The 27,496-nt window shown below is 40.2% G+C and overlaps 1 protein-coding gene across 1 annotated transcript; it reads left to right on the top strand.

Annotated features, from left to right (window-relative positions):
• Positions 1-4: 4 nt before the first annotated feature.
• agps (alkylglycerone phosphate synthase) lies at positions 5-27,089 on the top strand (the record flags this gene model as incomplete). Its single annotated transcript, XM_083909005.1, has 20 exons — positions 5-189; positions 3,847-3,936; positions 5,028-5,118; positions 5,194-5,314; positions 5,497-5,571; positions 6,572-6,643; positions 7,477-7,556; positions 8,723-8,803; positions 9,745-9,870; positions 10,088-10,196; positions 13,883-14,010; positions 14,543-14,594; positions 16,048-16,124; positions 16,207-16,319; positions 17,509-17,578; positions 18,741-18,802; positions 19,523-19,612; positions 21,078-21,177; positions 21,321-21,378; positions 25,455-27,089. The coding sequence occupies 20 exons, from the start codon at positions 5-7 to the stop codon at positions 25,574-25,576; spliced, it is 1,902 nt and encodes a 633-aa protein (XP_083765131.1). The 3' UTR covers positions 25,577-27,089.
• Positions 27,090-27,496: the final 407 nt, after the last annotated feature.

The following is a 27,496-nucleotide window of genomic DNA, read 5'->3' on the forward strand; positions in this document are numbered from 1 at the left end:
CAGCATGGCGTTCAACAGCGGCGGCGGCTCCGACAGACAGCAGAGCGCACGGCAGAGATTGAGGATCATTACCGGACACTTGCAGACACCGGTGGACGATGACTCGGCCATTTTAGCCGTGGAGTGCAAAGCCCCAAGCAGCGAGTCGGATGCCTCCTCCAGTGAGGAGAAGACGGTGCCCAGGAGGAGGTACAAGGCTGTGATGGAGCGGTGGACAAGTCTTTTCCTCTGTAGCTTTAGCTGCTTGTTAAGTCAACTAACAGTCAAGTGTCTACTAAACAACAACAGTTGGGTGGCACTGACACACTCACCGGCTTCACTGTATCTTCTAAACATAAATATCGTGGGAGATACGCGGCTAAAGCTGGTTTAGTTAGCTGACTAGCTAACGCGAACAGAGTAGCCATTCATTTGCTACGTAGTGGGTGCGGCTAGCTTTCCACTCAGTTTAACGTTGGTGTGGTCGAGTTTCTCAAAGTTTACTCGGCTCTCCCTTCCCCTCTGTGCCTTATAAATTGTCGTTTTATTGGTCGTATGGTGTTTTGTTAAAGTCACTGCTGGTTTAAAAGCTTAGCTGAAGTACTAGCGTCACGAGTCTAGCATTTTCGAATCTTCCTCATAATAAAGTGGTTGAACCGAAATGGCGACATTTCTCATAGAGTTTGTTATTGTAGTCGTGCACGTTATGTACTGTTGTGATTGTAAATGTATGTGCTCTGCATCTGTAGAGGGGCTTTGTGGCTAATCTGAAGTGCACTACTACCAGTTCAATATTGACCTGTTTCAATTGGGTGAAAATGGCCCTTTTAGCAAGATATCTTTTGCATTTCTTATCCAAACAACATCAAAGTTGGTACCACACACACTGGTGTAACTTACCCCGAGTATGTCGCCTGCAAAGTTTGACAGAGTGTGATTAACATACAGATAAACAGAATATCAGTTTGTGCTGTAGTGTGAGTTTGTGTGGGGTGCTGGTGGGAGACCAGCGTCAACATGTTATAGATAGATGTCTGTACTTTAATTATACATGTTGGTGCTTTGGCAGCTCAGTCCCTTTCTGACTATACTTTTGACGTTTATTGTCGGTCTGATGTAAAAATTGTTGTTAAAGGTCAATTGTTCCCCCGAGTTAGGGAATTTGCCCTTGAGAAATTCATCACATCCTGTTGTTGTCATAACACAGAGATAATAAGAAGTTTTCCATGTGTTATGTCCTCAATTGTCAGGGTTAGGTGCTGTTCACATTTGAATCTGTAAACATACCAGTAAGCCTGGGTGATCCCAGCTGAATCTGCCAGTGATTTTGGTTTTGCTCTGCAGACGTGTCTGGCAAGGATACCGTTTTGGCCAACTGCAGAGTCTCCAAAACAAAGGGGAAATGATCTTAAATGGGGTTTCTCCCCTGGTGTGCTTAACCAGGCTAAGTAAAATGTGGTGCATGTTGTGGATAAATAAGTCAAAACAGTCTATTTCGACATTTTATTCAGGCAATCTTTCTCATTTGGAGTTTATGCAACTCTCTAACTTAACTTCCTCATTAGTGATACCTTTCATCTTGTATGGTTAGTAAAATGGTTTCAGGGGAAATGAAGGAACCTGATTTGCCGGTTTTGGGGGACCAAGTTGCAATTTTCGAAACACCTTAATCATTTCCCAACTGCTGAAACATGCCACTGATGCATTGATATAGTGCAACATATATGTTAGGATGAACTCACCTGTCTATCAGGTACTTTACACTCTGCTGGAATTTGCTGCAATGCATCTTGAATTTACTTAAGGTTTAAATACATTTGTTTTTAGAACTATTGCAAAAAGGTTAACTCCACTGATCTTAGCTCATAAGGGAAGAACTGATTATGTTTACCAACCCAAAATACTCTTGTTGCATCAATAGTGTTTTATGCACTCGTCACATCATTTTAACAACAAATTTGAGTTGGGCTGCAATTTATTTATCACTGATTGTTCAGTTTCTTAACTCATTGGCTGCCAGCCATTTTCAGCTCAGAACTGCTAAGCGTTTTTACAGCATTTTGACTGATTTTCAAGACCCACAAAACAGTGTGATCTATGACTATGTAAACACCAACACTACCAAAAGAATGAGTAGACGCTCTTCTCTTCTTTCATCAGACGTCATTGGCAGTGAACGGCTGTATTTGAATTGACATCTATGGACGTCATTGGCAGCCTGTGAGTTAAATGTGAATATTTTATGATTTTCTTTGCTCCATATAATAAAAGCATTAAAACAGATAATTTTGGTTTGTGAACAAAACAAGACATTCAAGAACATAATCCTTTCCAGGTTTGGTAAACACCAATCAACACTTCTCAAATGATAGAAATAATTAAGGCAACTTTAAAAAAAAAATCTGCAGCATTCAATGCTCTCTGTCCTTAGACCCTCAACAAAACAATTAGGGAAACCCTCCCTTCAAAAAGTTTTTGTGGTGAATAAAGCAAAGATGCACCTAGGTTTGGAAATAGCTACTTTTATCAGATAAGATTAATTGAGTGCCACAATTATGTTTATTTTATTTTATTTTTTTTAAACAAAAGCCCTGTAATGGTCTGAAATGATCACTTTGTGACTGTGGTCTGTTCTCATTGACCTTACTTATATTTACCTACCATACCACATTTATTGATTCTTTTTTTCAGTCAGTATTTTCTGTGCCAGCATATCAGTGGAGGAGAAGATTCATTAAAATATGACTTGGGCTGTCACTCTCATTTCTGTTGTCGCTCTGAATTTATAGGAAGCTCAATTTTGGAGGGTATTAATCTTAATTATGGCTTTTACTCTACTGTGTTAGCATCCCATCCCAAGTGGCCTATGAGTTATGGTTTCTCTCAGTGGAGGTAGCGCTGCAGCGGGTCTAAGCACAACATACATGCTCTGTACAGAGATACAGCACAGTTCAGCGTCATATTTGGTTATGCTTGCTGATTACAGTGGAATGTTACTCAACACTAATAGCAAGTAGCATTTGTTTGCGAAATTCCACATTGCACATCTGGATAGTATGCTCAGCCATTTTGGGGCACTACCACTACCAAGTGCTAGCTGCATTCCAGTGCAGTTGCTCTGACAGCAAATAACTGCTAAATGTGCTATTTAAGTGGATTCTTTTGCTAAATGATTAGCTGAAGCTTCGTGGACTACAGCAAATGCTTGGGCCTAACCATAAACACTGAGAAGCATTCAAAGTAGCTGTGGATGTGAGTGTCTGCCACTGCCAGGTGTCATAAATGTGAAATATTTTAGTGTGTTAAATGAGCAAACTGCACCCAGCACTGGGGGACTCTGTAGCTTCCTCTGTTGATTGATATGCTGTTTGAATGTGCCCCTTCTGCTTCTCCATTACTATGTCAACAAGCTGTTTGTTTGTGAGGTTGTCTGCAGATTGTTGTGCAGTCGGAGGCATCCAGGGAATATTGTAGGCGTGCCTCTCCACAGCCTTCCTCTCTGTAAATTAAAACAACTGATAGCCACCTCTGCTTTAGCTGAATCAAAAAGTTGTGAATGAAATGAGGAACGTTTGACAATTTTTTTCCCCCTTACATAGATGTGTTGTTTGGGTTATTCCTCTATCAGCCCAAGGTATCAGATAACAGGAAGGACTCTCCTTTTTATCATGGGCAAATTTTGTATTGGCATCCCATAACAGCCCCTAGGGACTATAGTGCAAATGAAGACTTCACCAGGTCACCTCACAAAGGAGTAACATTCTCAAGTGTTTTTGCTACTACTTCTGAAGATATTTCATGTGTTTACTCTAGTGTAAGACATGTGGCTTCTTAACATAACCTTTGCCAATATTTATCTTTCCACAGGCATGAGATAATGAAATGGAATGGCTGGGGATACAGCGATACAAGATTCCTCTTCAACAAGAAAGGTCAAGCAGAATTTACCGGGAAAAGGTAAACTGTAATGTTTTACCTCACTTGTATGTACACATTTCATGCTTAGCTGCACATTACTTAAATACATCTGTCAGTAACAGCCAGTCATTTTTTTAGTGTAGCTGTCTTGTTGAGCTTCAGCATTCATTCTTGCCGAAGTGCGTGTGGATGTTTGCCTTGAACATTCTGTCAGCCCATGCTGTGTGAACCCAGCTTTTGAGATCAGTTGCTGTTGCCTTCCTACGCTCACAGCAATGTGGTACTACTGCCACCCAGTGGCTGGCATTTGAACTGTTAATTGTCATCTGAGAAGGTCACTGGTTGGGATTTTCAGCTTTCCCAAACTCTGTTGCTCATTAACAGAAAACTCTGCTCAAAAATGGAACATGTGTTTATAATTATTGGTGTGTCTGGGGAGCGTTGGGTAAACAGTTATTCACTTTCAATTTGAGAAGAAATTTTGATTTTGATTTGGAGTGTGTGGAAACACCATTTTAACTCAATATAACAGAAGCGTGTTCTGCACCTTTATGTTAGTCTCGCATGGAAAAAACAGAAGTAGAGATGGGGCTTGATAGTTTAAACATGCCTTTCCTGTCTAATTGTAAACACATAGACCTAGCACAAGATGCACAAGGATGTATCTTGACTAATGACTGAATAGTTTTCCCCAGTTGTCACGAAACTGCTCTGCTGCTCTTCTGTCTGAAAAGCTACCCATGCAGCATAGACTAACACTGGGGTGCAGTTGAATGAATGTCAAAGATGGTGCTCTCCTCCTCTGCACTCGCTGTGACAGAGGCTTTTTTCATTCTACAGTGTGTTTCATGGTCTCTTGGACAAAGGCACACCACAGTCCCCTGATAGGCCAGCCCAGGCTGTGCCAGCAGCTCAATTATGCAGGGGATGGCGAGAACAGTCACATGGACAGCACTGTCACTGTTGCTCTACTTTCCTAATAAGCCGATTGTACTCAAACCTCATGCTCTATTGTTATTAGAAACAGGCTTTGCTTTTTTTTTTTTCAATGTAGATAATATGTGAGATTTAATTGTTTTTTTTATTATTATTCATTATCCATGCTAACTATCTTGTGTTGCATAATACAGGTATAGACTAAGTGGTCTGATCATCCCTGGCTTGAAAGATTGGATGGAAGGCACGTTTGGAGCTAGTGTGCAACACAAATCTCAAGCAACAGTGAGTCAATTTTCACGTTTATTTTTATGGGTCTTCAGGGAGCACAGTTCAAGACCATGTCTTTTTCTTTTTCAGCCCATTCTGAACAACAGTTCTGTTCAACCTCCCAATCTTAATGAGGCCTTTGTTGAGGAACTGAAATCCACAGGTGTTCCCTTCTCTCATGATGCAGAGGACAGAGTGTTCCGTGCCCATGGTAAGGCAAGCCTGCAGCCCTACCCAACCCAGAAAAAAACATTGACATGTTACCTTTTTATTGTTATTTGTAGTCTGCAATTTGTGGTATTATGGTACTCTTGTATTTCAGTTCAGCAATTATTGATGATCATAGTTAAACATATATTTCTCTATTCTTCTCATTCTTGTATTTTCCTTTAGGGCACTGCTTACATGAGATATTTGCACTCAGAGAAGGGAAAATCGGTCGAGTTCCAGATATGGTGGTATGGCCAAGTGAGTTCAGAAGCTGTGTCATCCGTGTGTGTTTTTTTCTTCTCTATCTCTTTGGGTGAGCATCAGGATTAATCTCTGCAGAGAAAGATATTTTAATATGGATGAGTGGAAGCTTAATAATAATAATAATAATGATAATAATAATAATAATAAGAAGGAGGAGGACAGTTGAGACCCAATACTCCACAGTCTGGTCCCTGCTCAGTACACCCCTGCATTGAGATTCACTTTCTGTTGTTATGGCTTGCATTATTTTATCATGCAAATGAGCATTGACGGATGGCTGAAACTTGATTAGCCGTCTCCCTAATGGGCAGCAAATCATTAAGCAACTGTAGGCATTGTGTCAGCCACAGTGGCACATTTTTTTTCTGTCCTCACAAATGCAGTATACTCATTTACTATTTATTTTAATAGATATTTTTGACCAATTATTTACTTTCCCCACTACTCTCTCCAAGTCATTCTGTAAGTGGAGGTTCAGTTTATTGCACTGTAATCCGTAGGCCAAAGCTGTGCGCTTAACTGGATGGCAAAATGTACCAGAACATGGGCATTTCTCATTGCCTTTAAAACCACTTGTGGCCAGTCAAGCATATCCTTGTGGGTAGGCATTGCTACTCATCCCACTCAGTCCACTGTGAATGCTTGTGTTGTCTGTGATTGGCTACAGCATGCTTGTATTGATCCAGCATACTTCTCACCCCAGAGAGCGTAGCTTCATGTAGTCTGACTGTGCCTGAGGATAGCCCCAGGCTAATCATAACCATCAGGCAAATTAGAAAGCACACAGACACTCTGCTGGTCTCCCTGCTATAATAGCTTTAGCCATACATTTCTTTATTGTCTTCTGCATTCATGTTGTGCTTGTTACCAACTTTCATTTCATTTCCTTTACTGCTATTATGTACTCACTTAATATATGAATGCAATAATAGACAATAAAAGGAAACATTTTTCTTATGATGCCATCTAAAAGTGTTATTTTGTGTCTTTGCAGGCTGCCACGATGACGTAGTGAAAATTGTGGAACTGGCGTGCAAACATAATGTTTGTTTAATACCATATGGAGGTGAGTCAGGACATGAAAGTTTCCAATCGGCATAATAATAACCTATCATCTACTGTTTAGGTAATAGGGATGGGTATTTCTAGCAAAAAATGCTATTTGAATGGTATTATTTGTCATATATTCTAATATTTTTAACTCCAGCTAATGAGAGCTAGTCAAAGTAATGCAGTGTTGAGCAGAAGTGGCTAATTCAAAGACCCTTGTAAATGTTATCACTTCTCCAGGATCTACAGCATGTTCAGCTTAGTGGAGCAGCTTCAAGATGTATTTAAGCAATCTCTTTCATTTTAATCATGTCTTTTTAATATATTACAAATAGTCACAATAAGTGATCACTTTTTTATAATCAAGTAAATAATAAAATACATTAATACATTCATTAATACATGATATATTCTCATTCAATGCAAGGGAATTTATTTGTTTTTTATTTTTATTGTTAATGAAGCCACATAATCCATGAATGAACCAGGTAAATAACCGTAATCCGCTGCCCCACCCTGTCTCCTGTTGCTCACTACTGTTTTATGATAGCAGAAGAACGTTCACTGGGTCTTGTATAGTAGTAGTGGAGTTTGTGAAGTGGGTTGTAAAAAATATTTTTAATATTAACATAATCTAATAAAGCCCTTTTAGAGTCCATGTATTTTAAAGTAGGTTTGCTGCCAGAGCTTGTGTAGAACATAGAGGGTAGCTGCCTGTGTGTGTGTGTATGTACTGTATATACTGTATATAGTTTACTGTATGTGTATGCTTCTGTCCAGTTGATTCAAATGTTCCATGCTTCCTTGCTGTATGTGTTTTTTTTTTATCCTGTTATGTTTTCCTCTCAGGAGGGACGAGTGTCTCCAGTGCTCTGGAGTGTCCCCTTGAGGAAACCCGTTCCATTGTTTCTCTGGATACCTCACAGATGGTACATAAAACACTTGTGTCTGTTGACCTGCACTAATAATAAGAAAAACATAAACAAATTGAAATACTGTCTGATCCTGTTTAATGAATAACTAAAACTGTAATTGTCAGGACTTACTTTTGATGCTTTGTCTGACAGACCGTTGCGCTGAGTTTTATTAAACCAGTGTTCTCCCACAAATAAAAGTAGAGTGACGGAATATGAAGTCATATATTATACTATAATATAATGTAATGGTACATTACAAATCATCACAAAGAAGCTTCAGATTTGATCATACTCTAGCACAAATTCATCATGATTTGAAACCATTGTTCAGGAGCAACTGTGGCTGAAATGACAGCCTGGAGAGAGACTCGTTCTGTCTCACTACTCTTATTCAGAGACGCCAGGCCATGAAGTTGGAGCGATATTTTGTCGTCACTCAAAATGTCCGTGGCATCAGCCATTAATCTCATGGGAACAGCAACACCGTCACCATGAACATGATAGAGTTTCATTGGTTATAATATAAAATGGTGGCGGATGTCACCAGTACAGTACAGCCCTTTGATCCAGTCGTGCATAGAGGTGATATATAAGCTGTCTGGAAGCTGCTAGCCTAGCAGTCATTGAGTTTGGAGCCACAGACACTAGCGACCAGTGTTCTGTGTCAGGGGTCAGAGGTGAGGTGGCTCCAGTGGAAGCACATGAAAGAACCAGTATGGTAAGAACATAAAGTTTATTACCTCTAGAGAATAATTCATGGCAGGTGTGAAATGACCTCCTGCAGGTAGGGGTAGGCCAAGTGCCCAACGGCCCAAATAAGTGGCATATATAGAATTAGATGTTAAATTGAGTTCAACCTTGAGGAAACGGACTCTTTTCTCTGTCCCTCAGCCCCTTTGCACACATTTATCCTCAGACATGTGACCGTCACACTAGAAGGACAAACTTTTAGTTTTGTAAGCAAACTGCCAAGAGACTCTCTGTTGTTGAGGGCAATATTTTAAGTCAACATAACAGATGCAGGTTGGTTTGTAGTCAGGTTTATTTTATGTAGTCACTTGAAACTAGCAACATTAGAGTAGTTTTAATGCTCTAAGACCGAAATGACCACTACACAATGTTTATTACCTTTTACACTTTGTTTAGTTTCCTTTTTCCTTTTCTTTTTTTAACTGCAGAATCGCATTCTGTGGATTGATGAGAAAAATCTAACTGCCCATGTGGAAGCTGGCATCGTTGGTCAGGATCTGGAGAGATTAGTAAGTACTGCATACATATATATTCATATCCATCACTGAAAGAGCTTCCATTATGTTCAAGCTGCATGACTATTCACATGCAAGTCATCCATGCTCAGTAGTCACCTTTAGTACTCTTTGCTCAGAGGATGGAATGGGTTTTAGAAAGGAGTTTGAGACAGGAGCAGAGTGCTGAAGGGGAGAGATTAGAGAGCGAGGCTGTGGTCATGAGCAGATGGCACCATCAAGCTAATTCAGAAAAATGGAGAAGGAGCCGAGCGTTTGATGTAGAGGAATGCGTGAGCTGCATCTAAAGCAGGCCCCACCTCTGCATTTAGACTGGGCCTTTTTGATGGAGCAGATGGGTCTGCATTATAAACTGCCTTCTAAGGGAGTGCTGTGATAAAAACAAGGCCTGATTTTACTCCCATATTTTGCTTCTGGTGGGGGTTGTTGCACTTTAAAGCCATTATTATTATTATTAGTATTATTTTTTATTATTATGATGACTATTAAATGTTCTGTCTACAATTGTGTTCTTCTTGGAGGCTAGACTGCAAAAAATAACTGTCTTTTTATTTGTATGAATAAAAAATTGTAGAAGGTGTCCCCTGTAAGTGTGCGGCCATCATTTTTCACATGACTTCAGTGCTCCAGTCAACAGTGGAATCTGACTTTGCACAAATAATGCACTCGCTGATCTTTCCTCTTAGTCTTTCATGCTCTTTTCTCTTGGTTTATTTTAGACCATGGTAAAAATCTGCAATGCCATTAAAGTTGAGTTTTAGGGTCTCTGGATAAAAACAGGAGCAGGGAAATTCAGCAGCTGAGATGCAATTATGTTTTTTTCCCTGTGCCTTTTTCTTGGTATTAAAACATAGTTGTGGTTTCACATTTGGATTGTTTTCCAAACATTTTGGCTCATTTTTGTTGCAACGACTAATGTTTTGCTTTTCTCACAGCTCAATGAGAGTGGCTACTGTACAGGACACGAACCAGACTCCATGGAGTTCAGCTCCCTGGGGGGCTGGGTAGCAACCAGAGCATCAGGCATGAAGAAGAACATTTATGGAAACATTGAGGACCTGGTCAGTTGGTCACCCTTACTTTCACCTCCTGCTTGTTTGTTCTAAAGAATAGTAAATTATTGCACAGTAGTTTCAAAATAAATCATTAGCAAAACATTTTGGACTTTAGCCTCATCGCTAAAAACGCAGTGGTCACAGGATCAGTTAATGGGTTGAAACATGTGTCACGTTTGATATTTTTGTTTCTAAAAGTGTTGCTGTTTTCTTGGCTGAATAGGTTGTCCACATGAAGATGGTGACCCCTCGAGGTGTGATTGAAAAGAGTTGTCAGGGCCCACGCATGTCCACAGGGCCGGACATTCACCACTTCATCCTGGGCTCTGAAGGTTTGCTGCTTTTCTCACATGATTTCAGTACATCCAAGCATATTGGCATTGCGTGTAATGTTGTGTGTTAACATGGGTTTGTGGGCCTGTAAAATCTTGGTGATAAAATCGTAACATCAGGACAGTTCTCATGCCATGAGTATGAACTTCTTACACATTAACCAGCTTTTCTGAAGACATGATCCTGAGCGGTGTTAGTTAGGAACCAGCCACTGTCCTCCCCACCCCATCTGTAGTGCCCTGTCCTTGTGAGCGCCCACAGAGAATACTGCCATATGCCAGGTTCCCCTACATAATGAGGAGGTTCAGAGTCTCTTGGCATCGTTATGTTAAACAGCTGTGGATACCAACTTTATACTCGCCCTACAAAGCTCAGCAATCTGCTCCCTGACTGGCCTTGGATCTCACCAGAAGTCTCCATTTTTACTACTTAAGAGTAATTTCAAACAACTGTAAAAAAAATCAAATTCAAATTTGATGTCAAAAGAATTGTTATTTATTGCTAAATGAGCTGTAAAACATTTGCCTAAATACAAGGTTTAAAAATATTTGCATCGTGACTCTAGTTATACAGTACAAGCCACTTTTTTTTATATATATATATTTAATATATTATTATAATAATAATAATAATAATAATATTGTTTGTTTTTTGCAGTTTACCATTTAAGAGTATTGCAAAATAAATAAACGTGTGTAGAGTAAGCCGTTTGAAGGTGAGTTTTCTGGGTATTGGTGCACAAGTAGAGATAGGTCAGGAACACATGCCTCTGAGAGTATTAGTTCTTCTGGGAGACCTAACACCAGGGCTCAGAGGTCATATCGCCATGCAGTTTCATTAAAATTATCTATCTCCTTAACCCAGAAATCCCATCCTGCAGTCTGAGAGCAGGTGGCAACATCAACAACTATGCACCCCCAGTAAAAAGAAATATCCTGCGTATTAAGTGGAGCATGTCCTTTTATTAGAGATTACTGTGAAACCTTGAGTTTCTCTCTTATTTCTCTGACCTTATATTAACCAGAATGTGAAGTATTTTCACCAGTGTAAATAATGATTGGAATAATCAATGATCATCCCTTTGTTCTGAGCAGGATAGGAAGGATGTAATGTATATGTATGTGAATCCAACAGTACTTCAATAAGTCAGTTTTATGTTTTTCCTCACCACAAATATAGTATTTCATATTTAAAGCAGAGGAAAATTGTAATAGTCAATATTTGTCTCACCAAATACTAATCGTATAAACATTAGTTTGCTTCAGTCATGGTTAAAATGGCTCTAGTGGCACTGCAGCATTTTTTCATATTTCACTTTCCCCTAGGAAAATGTTGTTCTGACCTTGCTGTTCTTATTAACTCTATTTAGTCCTTCCCCTTTACCTTGCTCCCTCCCTCCCTCTGTAATGATTCTCCCTGGCCATTATCAGTAGGGAGGAGCCTGACTTAGGCTAAAACCTAATTGAAAACTCACATGTTTTCCAGAAGACCACTGGAGGGCAGCATGTGTCATGTAGCGTCACATTTGGAGGCTCATAATTATCATGGATTAGCAATGTACAGTGGATATGCGTCTGTACATTAACTTTGTCTGTAGTAATTCAAACCAATCAGTCTGCAGAAAATCAAAAGGCTTGTTTTAAATCTTAAGTCTGAAAATAGATGTTGACTTAAATCTATCTATAAATGAAAGGAATGCCTGTCTGTCTATCCTTTTAATTGGATAAATGTACAGCAGTTAGCTTGACAGTCTTCAAACAGTGTGTGCACTGCGGGGGTTTGGACATGAAATACAAGAGAAATCCGTAGAAATGCAACCGATGTATTGCTAAAAGAGCCGCTTCTGCTCCCTTACACGGCACAATACTCAACATTCCTTTATGTCAGTTGACAAATTGTTAAAGCACTTGTTGAAATGACTGTAATATAGTATAATATAATACATCACACGGTTTGTAAGTATGAAACCAGTCAAAAAAGATGACTAAGGTTTTATGAAAATGAGTCCAGAATTAGAACTGGCTTGTTACTGGCTGGTAAAATAAATCTTAGGTCTGTGTTAAAAAAAAAAAAAAATATACATATATAAAAAAAGAGGCTAATATTTATCAGTTTTATCACAGAAATCAATTTATTAGTTTTTAAGTCACCATGCAGACAAAGAGACAGACAAACGACACCTAAACCAACCCCAACTGTCTTGGTGGAGGTAATTAGTCCAGCACTAATTTTGTTCCATTACCAATACATCACAATACTAATGACTAGTTTGCATTGCAATAATTTAACCTTTTTTTATTTCAGAGGATCAAATTGAAAACAATCTTCCAGGTTTTATTGCTTTATAGTTCCCTGCTTCTTCTATTTTTTTTTTACTATCTGTAGTAACGACAGTGAAGTGTTATGCCGTTTTAAATCATGAAATAAATGCATTCATTCATTCAAATGCAGAAAAACAATTATGTCTCAAAATACAAGCATCGAGAAGCTACTTAGAGTAAATAGAGTACACACAGATATTGGTTGAACAAGAACACCTTTGTGTGAATATTTATGTGGCCTCAAACAAAGCAGCAGATGTAATGTCACTTTAACGGCGACAGACGTGTGTCATTAGCAGTTGCTACTAGCCACAAATATTTCAGCTGAACTGATGCTGGCAGAATAAGTAGTTAAAGCATTTAGATGACATATGCTTAAACTAATTTATTTATGAATTCTGATGTTTTATTGGCCATATATTCTCTTCTACGTGATCCTCTAATGTTCTCCGCTGTTGTCAAACGATGATTCACACAATGTTTTCTCAGACATTTGTCATGTTTAATGGCAGCAGTTGGGTTTGGTGTTATGACGGATTTTCTTTATTTTTTTGTGTAATCTCATTAGGATAAAAGTCTGACTAGAATTCTTGTTGCTGACATTTATTATAACATTCATTTTTTCACCATGTACTCCATGTATGTGCGAATGTCAAACATTTCCTAAAAGAAGTACCATAGGAAACAAGAACCTAAAAAGGTTTGTGTAGTTTTTGTCAATTCAGTGTAAATTTTACGAGTCTTTGTGGTGACGAAAGGTTTGTCTTATTTATTAAGCGAGCATTCTTTTATCTGTCTCTGAATTTGTTAAAATGTCTAAACCAATGGTTTTATATGTGATAGCATATAAAACCATTGGTGTTGGAAAATGACTTTCTACCTGGCATCTTCATCTTTGTTTATGGTAAATAATAATGTTAAAGACATACAGGATAGCAAACATTACTCACTGGCTAAAGTTTACCCTGATCTTGAATAAAAAAAAAATCCCAGACAGGCTTACATAACATCACAGCTTCAGCGGCAGCAGCTAATAACCAGCAGTTTTCTGGCTTCAGAGGTTTTCCTTTACCTGTTTATGTGGGGCTACTTCTGGCCTCACTGCCTTTGATAGAGCACTGCTTTATTTCTCCATGCTCATGAGCTGATAAATCTTAGTTGTCCCCCAGCGTGCGGTAGAAAAACCAGATCTGCTCGTTGAAATGTGAGACAAAGGTCACACCAAAAACCCTTGGGACATGTATGAGAGCCCTGTAAAACCGTATTAAGTTCCGCTTTTAGAGGCAAGTTAAGCCATGCAAATTATGGGACTTGATTTACTTCTGTTTGTGCGACTCAAAATCTCTTACTGTGATTTTCCACAGGAACCCTGGGTGTGGTCACCGAAGTAACGATGAAGATTCGTCCCATTCCAGAGTATCAGAAATATGGCTCCGTCGTTTTCCCTAATTTTGAGCAGGGAGTTGCTTGTCTCCGGGAGATTGCAAAACAGGTAAAATGATTATCTATCTTATAGCATGTGTAATGACTATGTACCTATCTTCAGCAATCATTTTTAAATCAGGACATAAAAAAAAAAAATCAAAATAGTATTATTTAAGCCATCTTGTACTCTCTGATAAAGCCCAATTAGCCCAAACTGAGTTAGAAAAATTAAACCACTCTTGCAGCTATAAAATAAAAATAAACCTGTAATTAATCTCATGTTGACTCTTTACTGCACCAACATCACAGAACATACCGTGTTTTAATATACATCATATAAAGTTTGCATGCATCTTTTAATGCGGTTTTCCTATATATATGGTATATAGGAACGTTTGTTCCATTCTATATGACTACCTAAGGGTCCTGATGCAGCAAGCCCACAAACATTACTAGAGATTCTTAAATTTATGCTTTGGTAAATTTCTGGAGGGTGTATAAGCAAATTAATCAACATTACACAGATCATCTTTATTAGTTCTTATGCAGTAATTTTGTAGAAACAAACTAATATAGATAAACTTTTTTTTGTCCCCCAGAGATGTGCTCCAGCATCAGTACGGCTCATGGATAATGAACAATTTAAATTTGGTAAGTTTTATTTGACCAATCACAAAAAAGCTTTTCCTCACTATAATTACTGCCGTCTATATGCAAACTCTTTTAAATCCTGTAACGCTTATTTTTAAGTGTTCTTACATTCCCAGCCCCACCAAAACCTCTGGTTTTGATCATAAAGACACACAGCTTTTTTTTTTTTTTTTTTTTTTAAGATCCGAGTTCTTTTTTCTATACCATATAGATTTCAAATCAATATTTGTGTTGGTGTTGCATTGTTATCAGTATTGTGTATCTCAGAGAGAACAATGGATGGCAATGCCACAGTATTTTTTTTTTAACCTTCTCTATTCTGAATTGTTACATTGATTTATAATTTTTGAAGTAAAATAACTGCACACATATATTCATATACACACATAAAAAAAAATCATTAACACAAGATAAAAAATGACTATGGCCAAAATTAAGTTGTTACATTGAAGTTTTATAATGTTGTTTCTTAAGGTCTAGTGGGATGCATGTGGCATAAGCAGAGATCTCTGCAAAGTTCCCCAGTCTCAAGGGATCTCATTATCTTCACTACATTTTCACTTTTCACAGAGTAGGCACTTCTTAGCATTAAGTAGGGAAGATGAAACGTCCAGGTTTTTCACTAATAACTAAAACGCATGGCTCTGTGATATCGTCTTGGGCTTATTAGTGGCTTGTCCTCACTTTTAATCATGTTGGCTGTTGAGTAAGGAGACTTGATGTATTCACAGTTCTTTTTCAGATTGGAACTACAAGTACAATTTAGCACCGCCTGTCTTTACACAAGATGAAAAATGAGAATGATGTAATGAGTAGCGGCGTATGTTGATGTGCAAAAAAACACACACAGAGGGGAGAGTTAAAAGTGAAATAATGCCCAGTATAGGTGTAATTTTCTCTCGTTGGATGTTTACTATTTAATTAACGAGTATGATGGCTGTGAGAGACCTAAAGACCTGCAATCAAATTTTGGAATGGAAACAATTAGGACACTAAGTGATGAAGAGACTTGAGCACGGAGGGAAATAAATGAACTGTTAAGTCTCGGCGACATCACCCATGACTTCCCTGCTGTGATTGATAACCATCCCATTGGCCCCAGCCCCTCATTTTCACATGTCCACAGGCGCTTTTGTGCGTCCGATCAAGAATAAATCAAAAAGTGCGGTTGAGGAAGACGGATATCGCTGTGTCAAGCCCGCTTCCCTTCGGAAATGCTCTGATTTATAGTCGCTGTCGCTGGAAGCCACTGACCAGTTGTAAAGTTATTCAAATATTACCATTTGTTTTTCCCTCCTTTGTCTGAAACCCCAAATAAATCTGACTCACTTACCCTCTCACAGAACTAAAGGATGCGAGCAGGAAAATGTGACAAATATGTGGAAAATATCTGATTTCATGCTCACTTCTTTGTGAATAAATGTAAGCTGACTTTTATCTGATATTTTGTCAGGTCATGCTCTGAAGCCTCAAGTGTCTTCCATTTTCACGTCCTTTTTGGACGGTTTGAAGAAATTTTACATCACCAAGGTAAAAAAAACAACAACAAAGGAACAGTTTGCTTGCTGCAGTTGTTTTTAATAAAAATGAATCCCAACTCTTAAATCACTAGTTCAAAGGGTTTGACCCCAACCGCCTGTGTGTGGCCACCCTGCTGTTTGAGGGACCCAGAGACCGGGTCCTGCAGCATGAGAAGCAAGTTTATGACATTGCTGCAAAATTTGGGTAAGTAGTTTCAGAACAATGCACTAAACAAAAATCACATGAACTTTCCAGGTTTGTAAGAACAGAAATGACAAAGCACCATGTAGTGGGATTTTAATCTGATGATAGGGAGCTGCATGAGGCATCGATGTCACTTTTATTTAACCAGCACTTGTATTAAAGGATGGAGAAGCACAGTTACACACTTCATACTTGATCTTCCGCTCAGTAGTTTGTCTCAGTTTGTACTGATGGATCACCTGTGGATGTCCTGCTGTCAGGCCAGCATTTATGTTAAAGTAAATGTGGTGTGGGTGGTGATAGTGGGCCATTGCTCCCCTTGGGCAGCACAGGGCGAGAGGACACGGCCTGAAAGTGCTTCGCTCTTGTGATCGATCATGAAATGGATCAATAAGGACTTTTGGTGGGAATCAGTTACTTGTCAGCCAGAGAGAAATGCTTTTTGTATCCCGAGCATGTTTTAAACCTCTAACAGAAGCATCGCAGAGCTGTTAATCCTAACCTTTGTGCAGTCAACTACTCAAAATGGTAATGGCTGTTAAGTCATAATTCAACACATTGTTCCAGTAAAAGGATGTTATTGCTTTTCATGATGTTAAAAGCTGAATTTTAAACTCTATTTACATTTGACAAAAACATGAATGTTGGTCAGATTTTAAAGTTTTTCACTGATTTCTTCCTGAGTACAACTGACTGATTATATAAATTACTGTAAGTTTTAGTGTTTGGCTCAGTGCCTGGGTTTGCAGGTAGCTGGAGCCCTTCCTTGGTAATATCCAGCAATTAAATTATAAGAGACTTGTCAGTTACATGCAGCACCCACTGCTTTATTGCATTATTTCAAATAAATTGCGATCACCCATCAGATCAAGTGCCAGTGATGGATTAGTGCGATTCTACGAGGAATATTTTCTTCTGGTGTTGGGGAAACAGGAAGAAGGGCCAAAATCAATATAGTGATTTTCTAATGAGCTTGGCCTGATTAGTTTGGGTGGTAGATGAAAATCTGATTACCCACTGCAGGTGATTGATGTGCGGCTGACCTGTGGCGATGCATGGAGCATAGCTTCATTGATCTGCACAATGTTGACTGACAGGATCCCAAGCAGCTGTTGTGAGAGGGAGCAGTCTGACCAACAAAGCTGAAAGAAATGCGCTGTTAAATATTAACCCTGTTATCTGCTTCCAGGGGCCTGGCAGCTGGAGAGGACAATGGTCAAAGGGGTTACATGCTGACCTTCGTCATCGCTTACCTCCGGGTGGGTCACTCCTCTAGCTTTTTTTACAGCCTGAGCTGATGGGCAGGTGGGGTGGGCAGTGTGACAGCAGATAGGATAGTGAGCCACACAGAAAAGCCACAGAATTTGACCTCGGGAGATCTTTGATTCGATCTGGTCACAGTAACTGTCAGGATGTCCAGCACTGAGGTATCTGCATCATGAAGGCAGCACAGTGGCTGCAGTCACGATGACAATGGAGAGTCGTCTTTGGTCACTTCTGTCAGACTGGTTTTATAATCACACAAATGTTTAACCGGACCACTGATGGCTTTCTCTTGTGACTTTTTAAAGCTATTATGTAATGAGTGAAGGGTATTTTCCCTGTTACATTTGCCCAGGAGAAAGCTGATCTATTGGCCATATATCGCAGGATCATCGAACTAAGCCATTAGACAGAGACAATCAAAAAATAAATCATTATATAGTCATGCATTAGAGAAAAAAATGTAACTCAAAATCTTAACAAAAGTTGCAAATGTGTTAAAGCTGTCCAAAGGTGTATATTCCTTTCTGACGTGTAATTAAAAACAGTCTATTGTTAATATACTGTAGTTAAATCAATAATCCTAAATTCAAAAAATAAAGTTGTGTAGCCAGCTTAACACAGGGTTCCTACGCATTATGGAAAAGTATGGAATTTAATGTAGGTCTAGTATGGAAAAATTTTGTTTTGTTTCCAGACTATTATCTCACTTTCTAAAATGAAATATTAATCAATTCGAGTCAAAACAAGTTACCAACACAAAATAGCCTACCTGTAGATGATATAAAACTATTCAAGCTAGCTGTAGGATGGTGTCGGGTAACCATGGTTACCGTCTGCCGTACAACTGCGATTCTCATTTATTGAATTTTTTTTTCCATACGTGTCGTCGAGCCAGCCACATATTGTCGGCAGCGACGGTGTCATGGGTTGATTCAAGTTTTTCAAAGGCTGGCTTCATGAAGAATGAGTGAAGGATTTTAAATCCATTTAATTACATATAAAGCATCTAACAGTTGTTATTCAGATGTTTGATATTGACTGAATAATCCTCCAAGAAGTCTGGAAATATGAGTCTGGAAAAGTATGGAATTTTGAAATTGAAAATAGGAAAACCACACAATTATCAGCCTATTAATGCTAATGTGTTCTTCACAGGACTTGGGGATGGACTACTTTATAATTGGAGAGTCCTTTGAAACTTCTGTGCCTTGGGACAGGTATATACACTGAATTGATTGTTTGTTTTATAAATGTTTTCTACTCACCTCCCATACATTCAGATCTCAGGGGGTTTTCTGAGGACTCCTACTTCTTTTTTCCTTCCTCCTTTTGTCTTAGCCTCTGTCTTTGACATTCACCTTTGTGCAATTTCCCCTCCGTGTTAAACCATTTCTGTGTTTTCAGAAAAGGGATCTGTATATTTTCAGTAGAGAGCGTAGCATAGGCTCACATCCACTTGTGGTTTTACATTTTCCATGTTTTGACCATTGTTTTTTTTGCACACACGTAAACAAACAGAGGCACATGTGGCTCCCTGTCGTGGAACATGCCTAACGGGAGAGACCAAGAGATCAGGCAGTGAAGCGAGCATATGCGCCTGGCTCATTACCCATCCTCCCTCCCTCCCTCCCTCCCTCCCTCCCCATCCTCCACATTCCACACATGGCTGCACATCCTTAGGACTGGCGGCCATTTTCACTCCATAGTGGCCATCATGTCTGTCTCCTATCCTCCTTTTTGCCCTGTGGTTGTTTTCTATGTTATATGACTGTTTCCATGCTTATTAATTGATCTCAATGTTTTAATATATACAATCATCTCAGTTTGAATGGAACTGTTAACATTCCATGAATTCCTTGTTGCATTTCTTTCTGTATTCTCTCTGTTTTGTCAAGTTCAGACTTGAATTTTTAATCTGTCACTTCATTTATTTGCAGGGTGTTGGACATGTGCCGGAATGTGAAGGCACGCATTGTTCACGAGTGTAAAGAGAGAGGAGTGCAGTTTCCACCGTTGTCCACATGCAGGTATTGTTTTAGACCAGGAGCTTTAACACAGTCACAATATTTAGTTGGTCTCAAAATATGAGTCGCAAAAACAAGCACGTAACTATTTTGCATTAAGTGTTTTTAAATAATAATAATGACAATAAAAGATTATGGACTGCAAACCACGATTATTTCTCTAATTAATTAAACTGTTAATAAAGTGTCACAGTCATGGTTAAAAGACATTCCCCACACAATGCCACTGAAATGAGCTGAAATTGATGTTTTCATGCAGCTCATTTTGTCCCCATTGTGTTAAATCCCAAAATATCAAATTTAGGAGCAAGGAGAAGCAAAATCAGGAAAACATTTCGCATTTTTGCATAATAGACGACTGGAACAGTTATAGAAATGTATAGAATTTTTTTTCTGTATTCTTCCTGCAAGAACTCTGTTTTTTCCTTTCAACAATACAAGCCAATGTCTTAGATATGTTGGAACTGGTGCCATACCAGTCATGTTCACCTAAGCCTGTTCATTCATACTAAAGAAACGGGTCACAAATATTAACTTTGACTTTTTAAAAGAGGTTGAATCACTTCATCTGCTGAAAGTGTTGTAACTTTAGAAAACTTAAACCACAATTTGTGCTTTTCTAGAATACGGTATGCTAGCAAGTATTTACAGCAACAGGAAGGTGCATGTTGAATTGATTTTCTAATAACTACAGTACCCACCTACTTTGTGATGAAGGAGCTTGTCACCCAGGGCAACAGTATGGCTCACTGATGTGTTTTTAATAGTCTTTGGACAACCATGGCGGTCTGTGCCTCCATAAAGAAAAGGTGTAGTCAACAATTATGAAAGTGACTGAGAAGAACGTCACTTCAACTAAATAACGTTTGAAATTGGCTAAATCTGTGCTGTGAATTCAAATATGAATGACTTCATGAATCCGACAGTTAATTGCCAACTTCTTGACAGCAGTTTATACAATTTAAACATGTCTTTGATATCAAAATCAAAGGTAATTTATTTTATTTGATAACAAAAATGTGTTTGTGGTTGTATAACCATTCCTGCCCCCCCCTATATCTAGTGAGTTAATGGGAGTCTCTCTCACCCTCACGCTCACACACAGACTGTCAGACGGTGAGCCGGTTGAGGAGCACCAGGCTGCTGCTTGCCGATTGAGGACCGATTAGGCCTCAGCCTGATTATGCTACGGCCATTCATTTCCCCGGCTGCAGTCTGTCACATGATTGATTTGTCCATTTAACCTCCAGAACAGTCAGTGTGCCAGGTGATGGGGCATGTCAAATGAACAAGGGCTGTGCACCCTGCTCCCTACAGGGAACAAGCCCCCACCCCCACCCCCACCTCTAATAACAAAAAAACAAAACTGAATTCAAATTCAGCTCAGATGGGTCTGTAAAACTATTTAGTGACTATTTAACATTGCTTAATATGTGATTTAGGGTGAAATCTTTGGTTTTTTTTACAGGGTGACTCAGACATATGACGCTGGAGCCTGCGTCTACTTCTACTTTGCCTTCAACTACAGAGGACTCGGCGATCCAGTACATGTGTATGAACAAGTGGAGGTAAGTCCAGTTTTTGTTTGTTATCAATACTATACCCCAGCCCTGTCTTTTCATAGTATACAGTTATGCGTGATGTGATGGTAGGTTGTCTCTCCTGCATCCCGCAGAGTGAATATGAGTGTGGTTTTATTTTTGTTTACCAGCATGCTGCAAGAGAAGAAATCCTCGCCAGCGGAGGGAGCTTGTCGCATCACCATGGAGGTACGAAGTTGAAAGGAATTTCATGCTGAACATATCAAGTCTGTTTTTTGCAAATGTGTACTGGGAAAACACATGCACATTACTCATGAGTCTGACTATGACAGTTTTGTAGCATGACCATTTATATTTACACCTTCTCCAAAATTACAATTTATGAAAAGAGGCTGCTCTGAGTGGCAGTGACAGCATGGCGAGCTATCCCAGCGTGCTCTTCCATGCTAGAGAGCAGTTGGTCCGTCATCTTTCATTGGTTCCCTCGCAAAAAAAAAAGTGCAAAATATCTTCCTGCAGCTCGGATGAATGGCTCCGACTTTGCTATTTGTTCATTTCACCAGTGACCAAATGAAACGTGAGCAGGGGAGGGGAGCGAAACAACTCTCTGGGCCCCATCAGGGCTAACCGAAATGGCTGCCTTATCTATATTGCCATCCGCCTTGCTGTTTTCATACATCACTTCAGGCTATTCATCACGCCTGTCAAAAACAGTATGCAGTGAATCAGCTGTGATATTAAATCACAATTTTTCCTGAAGGCGGGGACAGGTTCAAAATTAAAAGATTGCTAATAAAAAGGAGGCGGCGGGGCTGGTGTAAATGATGCAGCCGTTATCACCGGGTGTATACTGACCTCCAAACGGTGGCCTGGCCACCCCAAGCAGCACAGGGAGGTGACAGGGGGGAGAGGAGGGGATATTGATGCTTCTCCCGTGTGCAAGGCCCACTCTGTAATTGTGATTAATAACAGTGGGGCTTGCTATCAGGGCGCAGACAGGCCGGTTTGTCTGCCCACAATCAGCGCTTGACAAATGGAGCTAGTTTCACAGTTTTTGTGTATCAAACAAAACAGATGTAGTCATGGATGGTGAGGTGGGAGGGCAGAGGAGGAAATATACATTTCTGTGGCCCCCATGTTTACAGCAGGTCAGCACTGTGCAGTGTGGGCGTGAGTAAGTGAATGTTAGAGCACTCTCTCTTTCTGTAGAACATCATACTCGGCTTACACCGCCATGTGTTGACTGCTCTCCATCACAAACATGATGTCGAGTGCGTCTTCACAGAGTGTTGAGATTCACTCACACCAGCAGCTGACAGGCACGACCTTTGTTACATGTTTTAGTGCGGTTTGGTTTGGGAGCCGGGAGAAATGTCGTCTTTAAGTAGGTCACCAGTGTCGAAGCGGTGAGAAGTTGTCCAACATCCATCAACGGGAGAGTCTTCCATCCATCAGCCTCGGCCAATACTCCTCCTTGGCCGTATCGCAGCAATGCAGGGCCACTGCTTTAACTGTCGTTCATGTTCCAGACTCCATTTGTCAGGGAGAAAAACTTGAAATCAGTGTGTGAGAGGGGATGAAGCTCAGTTCAGTCTCTACATTCTCCTCTGTATTGAGGCCACCCCTGGGTACCCACCATCCTCACCCCACCTTGGGGCTCCACAGAGCTCCTTTCTCTCCAGCTCTGCCAAATGTGCCTCCACTCAAGTCACTGCACTCAGGAGGTAGGAAAATGACCTGAATTGTTGAAGTTCCCCTTGTGCCATTCATCCTTTACTTCCCCAGGCTTTCCCACAAAAGAAAAATACATTACCACCTCTCTTTTCTTTTCTTTTTTCTTTTTTTTTTTTAAAAACCCTGTCATTTAAAATAAGTACCTGCACTTCTTTGCATGTCTCAGCTGCACAGACCAAGCATGGTGAGATTGATTGCAATAGCAAGCAAAAAAGAGAGACTATGACAAGATAGATGTGTAAATTATCGCAGTGATGGAGGCAATGATGCAGTCCCAGCACCTTCTGTTTTCTCTCCTCAGAGGAAGGAGGGATGGAGGTGGAACAAGGGGGAAGGACTGAGGAGGAGGAGGAGGAGGTGGTGGTGGTTGAGAGCAGGATACTTCTTTTAGTTATTGGGTAGCAGCTGATTGGTCCCTCTGACACCATCTGGAGGTTTGTGTGGTGCGAGGGTCTCTGGTGACCCCACTGTCTGCCCTGTTTTGTCAGGAGACGGGCCTCACTAGCCTCATGCCTGATTTCCATCTGGGTTTCCTGGCTGGGCTCTGATAACACGGTGCTCTAACGTGTCAGGGCGACCGACTCTCTCAACACGCTCTATTAACATAGAGAGGCTCCCTATGAGTGATGCAGAGGGAGGTGTGTGTGTGAACGCTGTCCTCGCACACCTTTCTATTTTCACTTGTCTCTTATCTAATCTCAGCCGATTACACTGCTGGTGTAAGAGTTTACCCAGCGGGCAGCACCTGTTTCAGGCTGGACTGTTCCCAAAAAATATCTTTTTGACTTTTGGTGTAAAGATATTGAGTGTTTTTCTTTAGTCGACACGACCTCCAAGCGTTTATTCAGCTTTAAAGACTCCAAAGTTAATTCCTTTACTGTCAGACTGATGTTGTGTTTTGTTTAATGCAGTTTGCTTCCTCTTAACATCTAGTTATTTATATTTCTATGAGCAGATTTTCTCTGACACATTTCAACCCCCACATGCTGGAGGGGCCATCCTTGATGACCTAATGTTGCTCACTGTGTGGCTGTGACATTGCTATTTGATTCAGGCTGGGTAACTAAAGCTGCAACTGACTTGGATTTTGAAAATTGTGAGCCATTGGATCACTGATGTGGTAATTTTATCAAACAGAGTTGTCTTTGGATCATATGAGCAGGGCCTTTTTAAAGAAGTCAATATGTTTGGGTCCACCTTAGATCAGGGGTTCTCAAACTTTTGATACCTGAGAGCCAATTTAGGAACCCAACGTTGGACTGAGGGCCGCCAAAGGAAAAAACAGAAAAAAATCAAATTTTTAATAATTTTAATGACCAGATTGCAGTTCTACAGTTTACACTTATTGGTCTGTATCCAATAATGTCCAATAAACATTTAACAAGCTTAGTACCTCCTGGATTCAAACTATCAACTGTAATTCATTGCGGGCCGCCAGAAATGTGTCTGCGGGCCGCACTTTGACAACCAATGCCTTAGATGATACAGCACCACAGTAGTTCAGAGTCCTCAACAAATGTGCCATTAATTATATGAATAAAAATTCAGTTATGGACAATTTGATACCATGATCTCATCCACTCTCCAGGTTTTAGTTTTTCCCCTCTGTCTTAAATTATAAATAAATATGACTCTTTGGGAAAAAATGTACATTTAAAACTTTGACATAGATCTATACATCGCTGCAGTGGTTCAGTTTCTGCTTCAATATATAGGTTGAAAATACACTTTTTCACAGTTTCTACACAAAACCTTGTGCACCATTTTTTTTCTCCCACTCTCAGAAAATCTTAAGTTTCTGTTTTACTTGAAGTTTCCCAACAAGAGTTTGGCTCCAGTGAGGTTTCCCCATCTTCCACAGTCACCAGACCTCTCACTGGCTCCAGACTCTCCACTTAGAACCTGTCGGGCACAGGCGCTGTGGAGTATGTCGGGCTGGACAGCTGGTGAAGCAATGGGCACCCGCACTAGGCTTCATGCCACACTTACTCCTCAGGTTGGGAGGGTTTAGTAGCGGGAGGGTGAAGAGCAGCTGAGAGCCTCGGTCTTGCTGACAGAAGACCATTGTGCGCTGCTCCATGGTTGGCTTTGGCACCCTGTTGGCGATCGGGCCCGTGTCAGAGGGCACGGAGTGGCGTTCAAGACAAGCAAGCACAACACCCTCACAGGTCAGCAGGAAGAGTGTGCTCGTGTGCACAATGAGACAGAAAAGGCCCCGGTGACTCTGGAGGGGAGTGCTGGCTCAAAGAGTGAGGGAGCTGGGGACGGCCCACTACAACCGCCAGCCGGCCTCCTCCTCTGGGAACACACAGAGCCTAATGAGTTTGATAGTCTGCTGAGCTCCATAAATCATGCCATGCAAAACATTTCTCCTCTCTGAATAAAAGCATTTATCACCCTCTGTTTATTCACTCACTCTCACAAGATTGATTGGCTCCCAGCAGCCTGCTGAGCAATCAGCCGTGCCGATTCCTCTATTTCTCCCCCTTCGGTCTTCTTCATTGAGTTTATTTATCTATTTATATAAATATATATATATTTTTTTTGTCTCTCTCTCCTCTGTCATTCAGTGGGGAAACTTCGGAAGGCCTGGATGAGAGAGACCATCTCCAGTGTTGGCATGGGAATGCTGCAGTCCGTCAAGGACTACGTAGACCCCGGCAACATCTTTGGCAACAGGAACCTTTTGTGATTTCCCCCACTCCTGTTCATCTTTACTTCCCCCTTTTTCTAAAAAAAAAAAAAATCATGTTGTGTGTTTTGGATTAATCAATACTAACTGTGAATTCAAAATTGACAGATATCATCCAGTGCCATTTAATTATGCCCCTCTCCCCCCCCAAAAAAACATTTTTATTCGGCATTATATTGCACTCGCTGTAACAATCACTTGCGTTGAAGTTAATATTTGCTGTTGTGTCGCAGCGACGGCCACAATGCTTCCCGACATGATGCTACAAAACTCAGATTTTTGTTGTCTTTGCTTTTCCGAAATATTCTTGCCAAAATAGTTAACCGTGTGTGTGTGTTTGTATGCGTGTGTGTGTGTGTGTGGCACTTCTTTAGTGGTAAATTCTAGAGGAATGCGCTCTCTAAAGCTCTGTGCCTTTGTAAAGCTTTTCTCTGCCTTCCCCGTCTCCTCCTGCTGCACACTGGTGTAGTGAGTCTCCGTGTGAAGCAGGACAGACTTGGACATGATGTTTTCACCGTCTCCTGTTCGTCTTTTCCATTCCCTCAGGCCTTTTGTCGTACCGACCTATTGCCATAAGAGACATTGTAGTCGACACTTGTGTGCGTGTGCACCTCTCTCTCCTGACGAACTTGTTATACTTCACCTTTAGCACCAACAAAATGTAAAAAAAAAATCACCTGTAGTGTGATTACAAAGAGAGATATTCCTTGTGTAAGTTTTTGTACTGAACAAATTTATTCCCTGCATGGTTTGTTGGTGAGAAAGTGACATGGAGGGGCAAAAAAAAAAAGAAAGCCATTTGTGGGTTGTTGTTTTTTTAAAAACCATGCCTGCTTCAGTGTGACTGTATGCAGTTTAAGGTTCTCTGTATTCCGGTGCTCACATTGTACCAAAGACTTGACACGTCAGATCATGCAAACATACAGTCGACATCTGTTTGTGTAACCGACATCTTCACACGCTTTCACAGCTTAAACACAGAGAGAGAGAAAACGGTTTTAAATCCTCATAATATGCAATGATATCCCGTCTGAGAGCTGTAAAATGTAGAAATTTGTTATCGTTACACGTGCTAAAACTTTCTAATAAAACATGTATGTTTGCTAAGACCCTGTATCGACATTGATGTTACTTAAAAAAACTCCTCCACTCCTGAGGTAGTAGATCTTGTAAACTGCCTCTTTGTTACCTGTGTTGTTAACAGTTAGTGGAACAGATCCTGTCATGTACTGCTATTTGATACCCGACTTGTACTATTTAAACTTATCATTTTGAAGCCAAGTTTACCTTAACTGTATCAGACCTTAATTCAAATCTGTACATCGTGTTTCCTCTGACCACCGTGTCCTTTTTTTAAAAAATCCCTAAAATGAATATTCCTAAAAACATAAACTAACTAAGAGTTGTTTGGACCTGAAATTTAATCCCTGTGTCAAAAACACGTGAGAGCTTTTGAATGTGATGGATGTACCTTTTTTTTTTTTGTTACTGTCCACCTCTGTAAACTGTAGTAACATCCATGTACATTTTGTCCATGCTGTTTGTGCAATAAATTGATTAAAGTTTAACTACTAAATAACCTGGTACGACTCTTTGGAGCACACAGACAACACAGTTAAACCCCCCCCAAACCTTTTCTCTCTCACACATTGTTTCCTATTCAGCTCTTCAATTGTAGCCTTTAGTTATGTTGTCACACGGTGCTCGGAGGGTCAACTACAGCCTGACAGCTGTGCTGTTTTTTTATTTGCTCTTCCTCTTAACCTGCACCACTAAGCTCAAGGTAGTCCAGCAGAGAGGCGTTTAACACAACCTGTCTTTTGCTTCTTGGCAGGCTTTTAGTGGTTTCCCCCCCTCTCTTCACACAGGCTCATTTGGGAATCATCTTCACCCACACAGCCACCCACACACTGCCTGCTG

The sequence above is a fragment of the Microchirus variegatus genome (genome assembly GCF_963457635.1).
Source record: "Microchirus variegatus genome assembly, chromosome: 22".
Lineage (NCBI taxonomy): Eukaryota > Metazoa > Chordata > Actinopteri > Pleuronectiformes > Soleidae > Microchirus > Microchirus variegatus.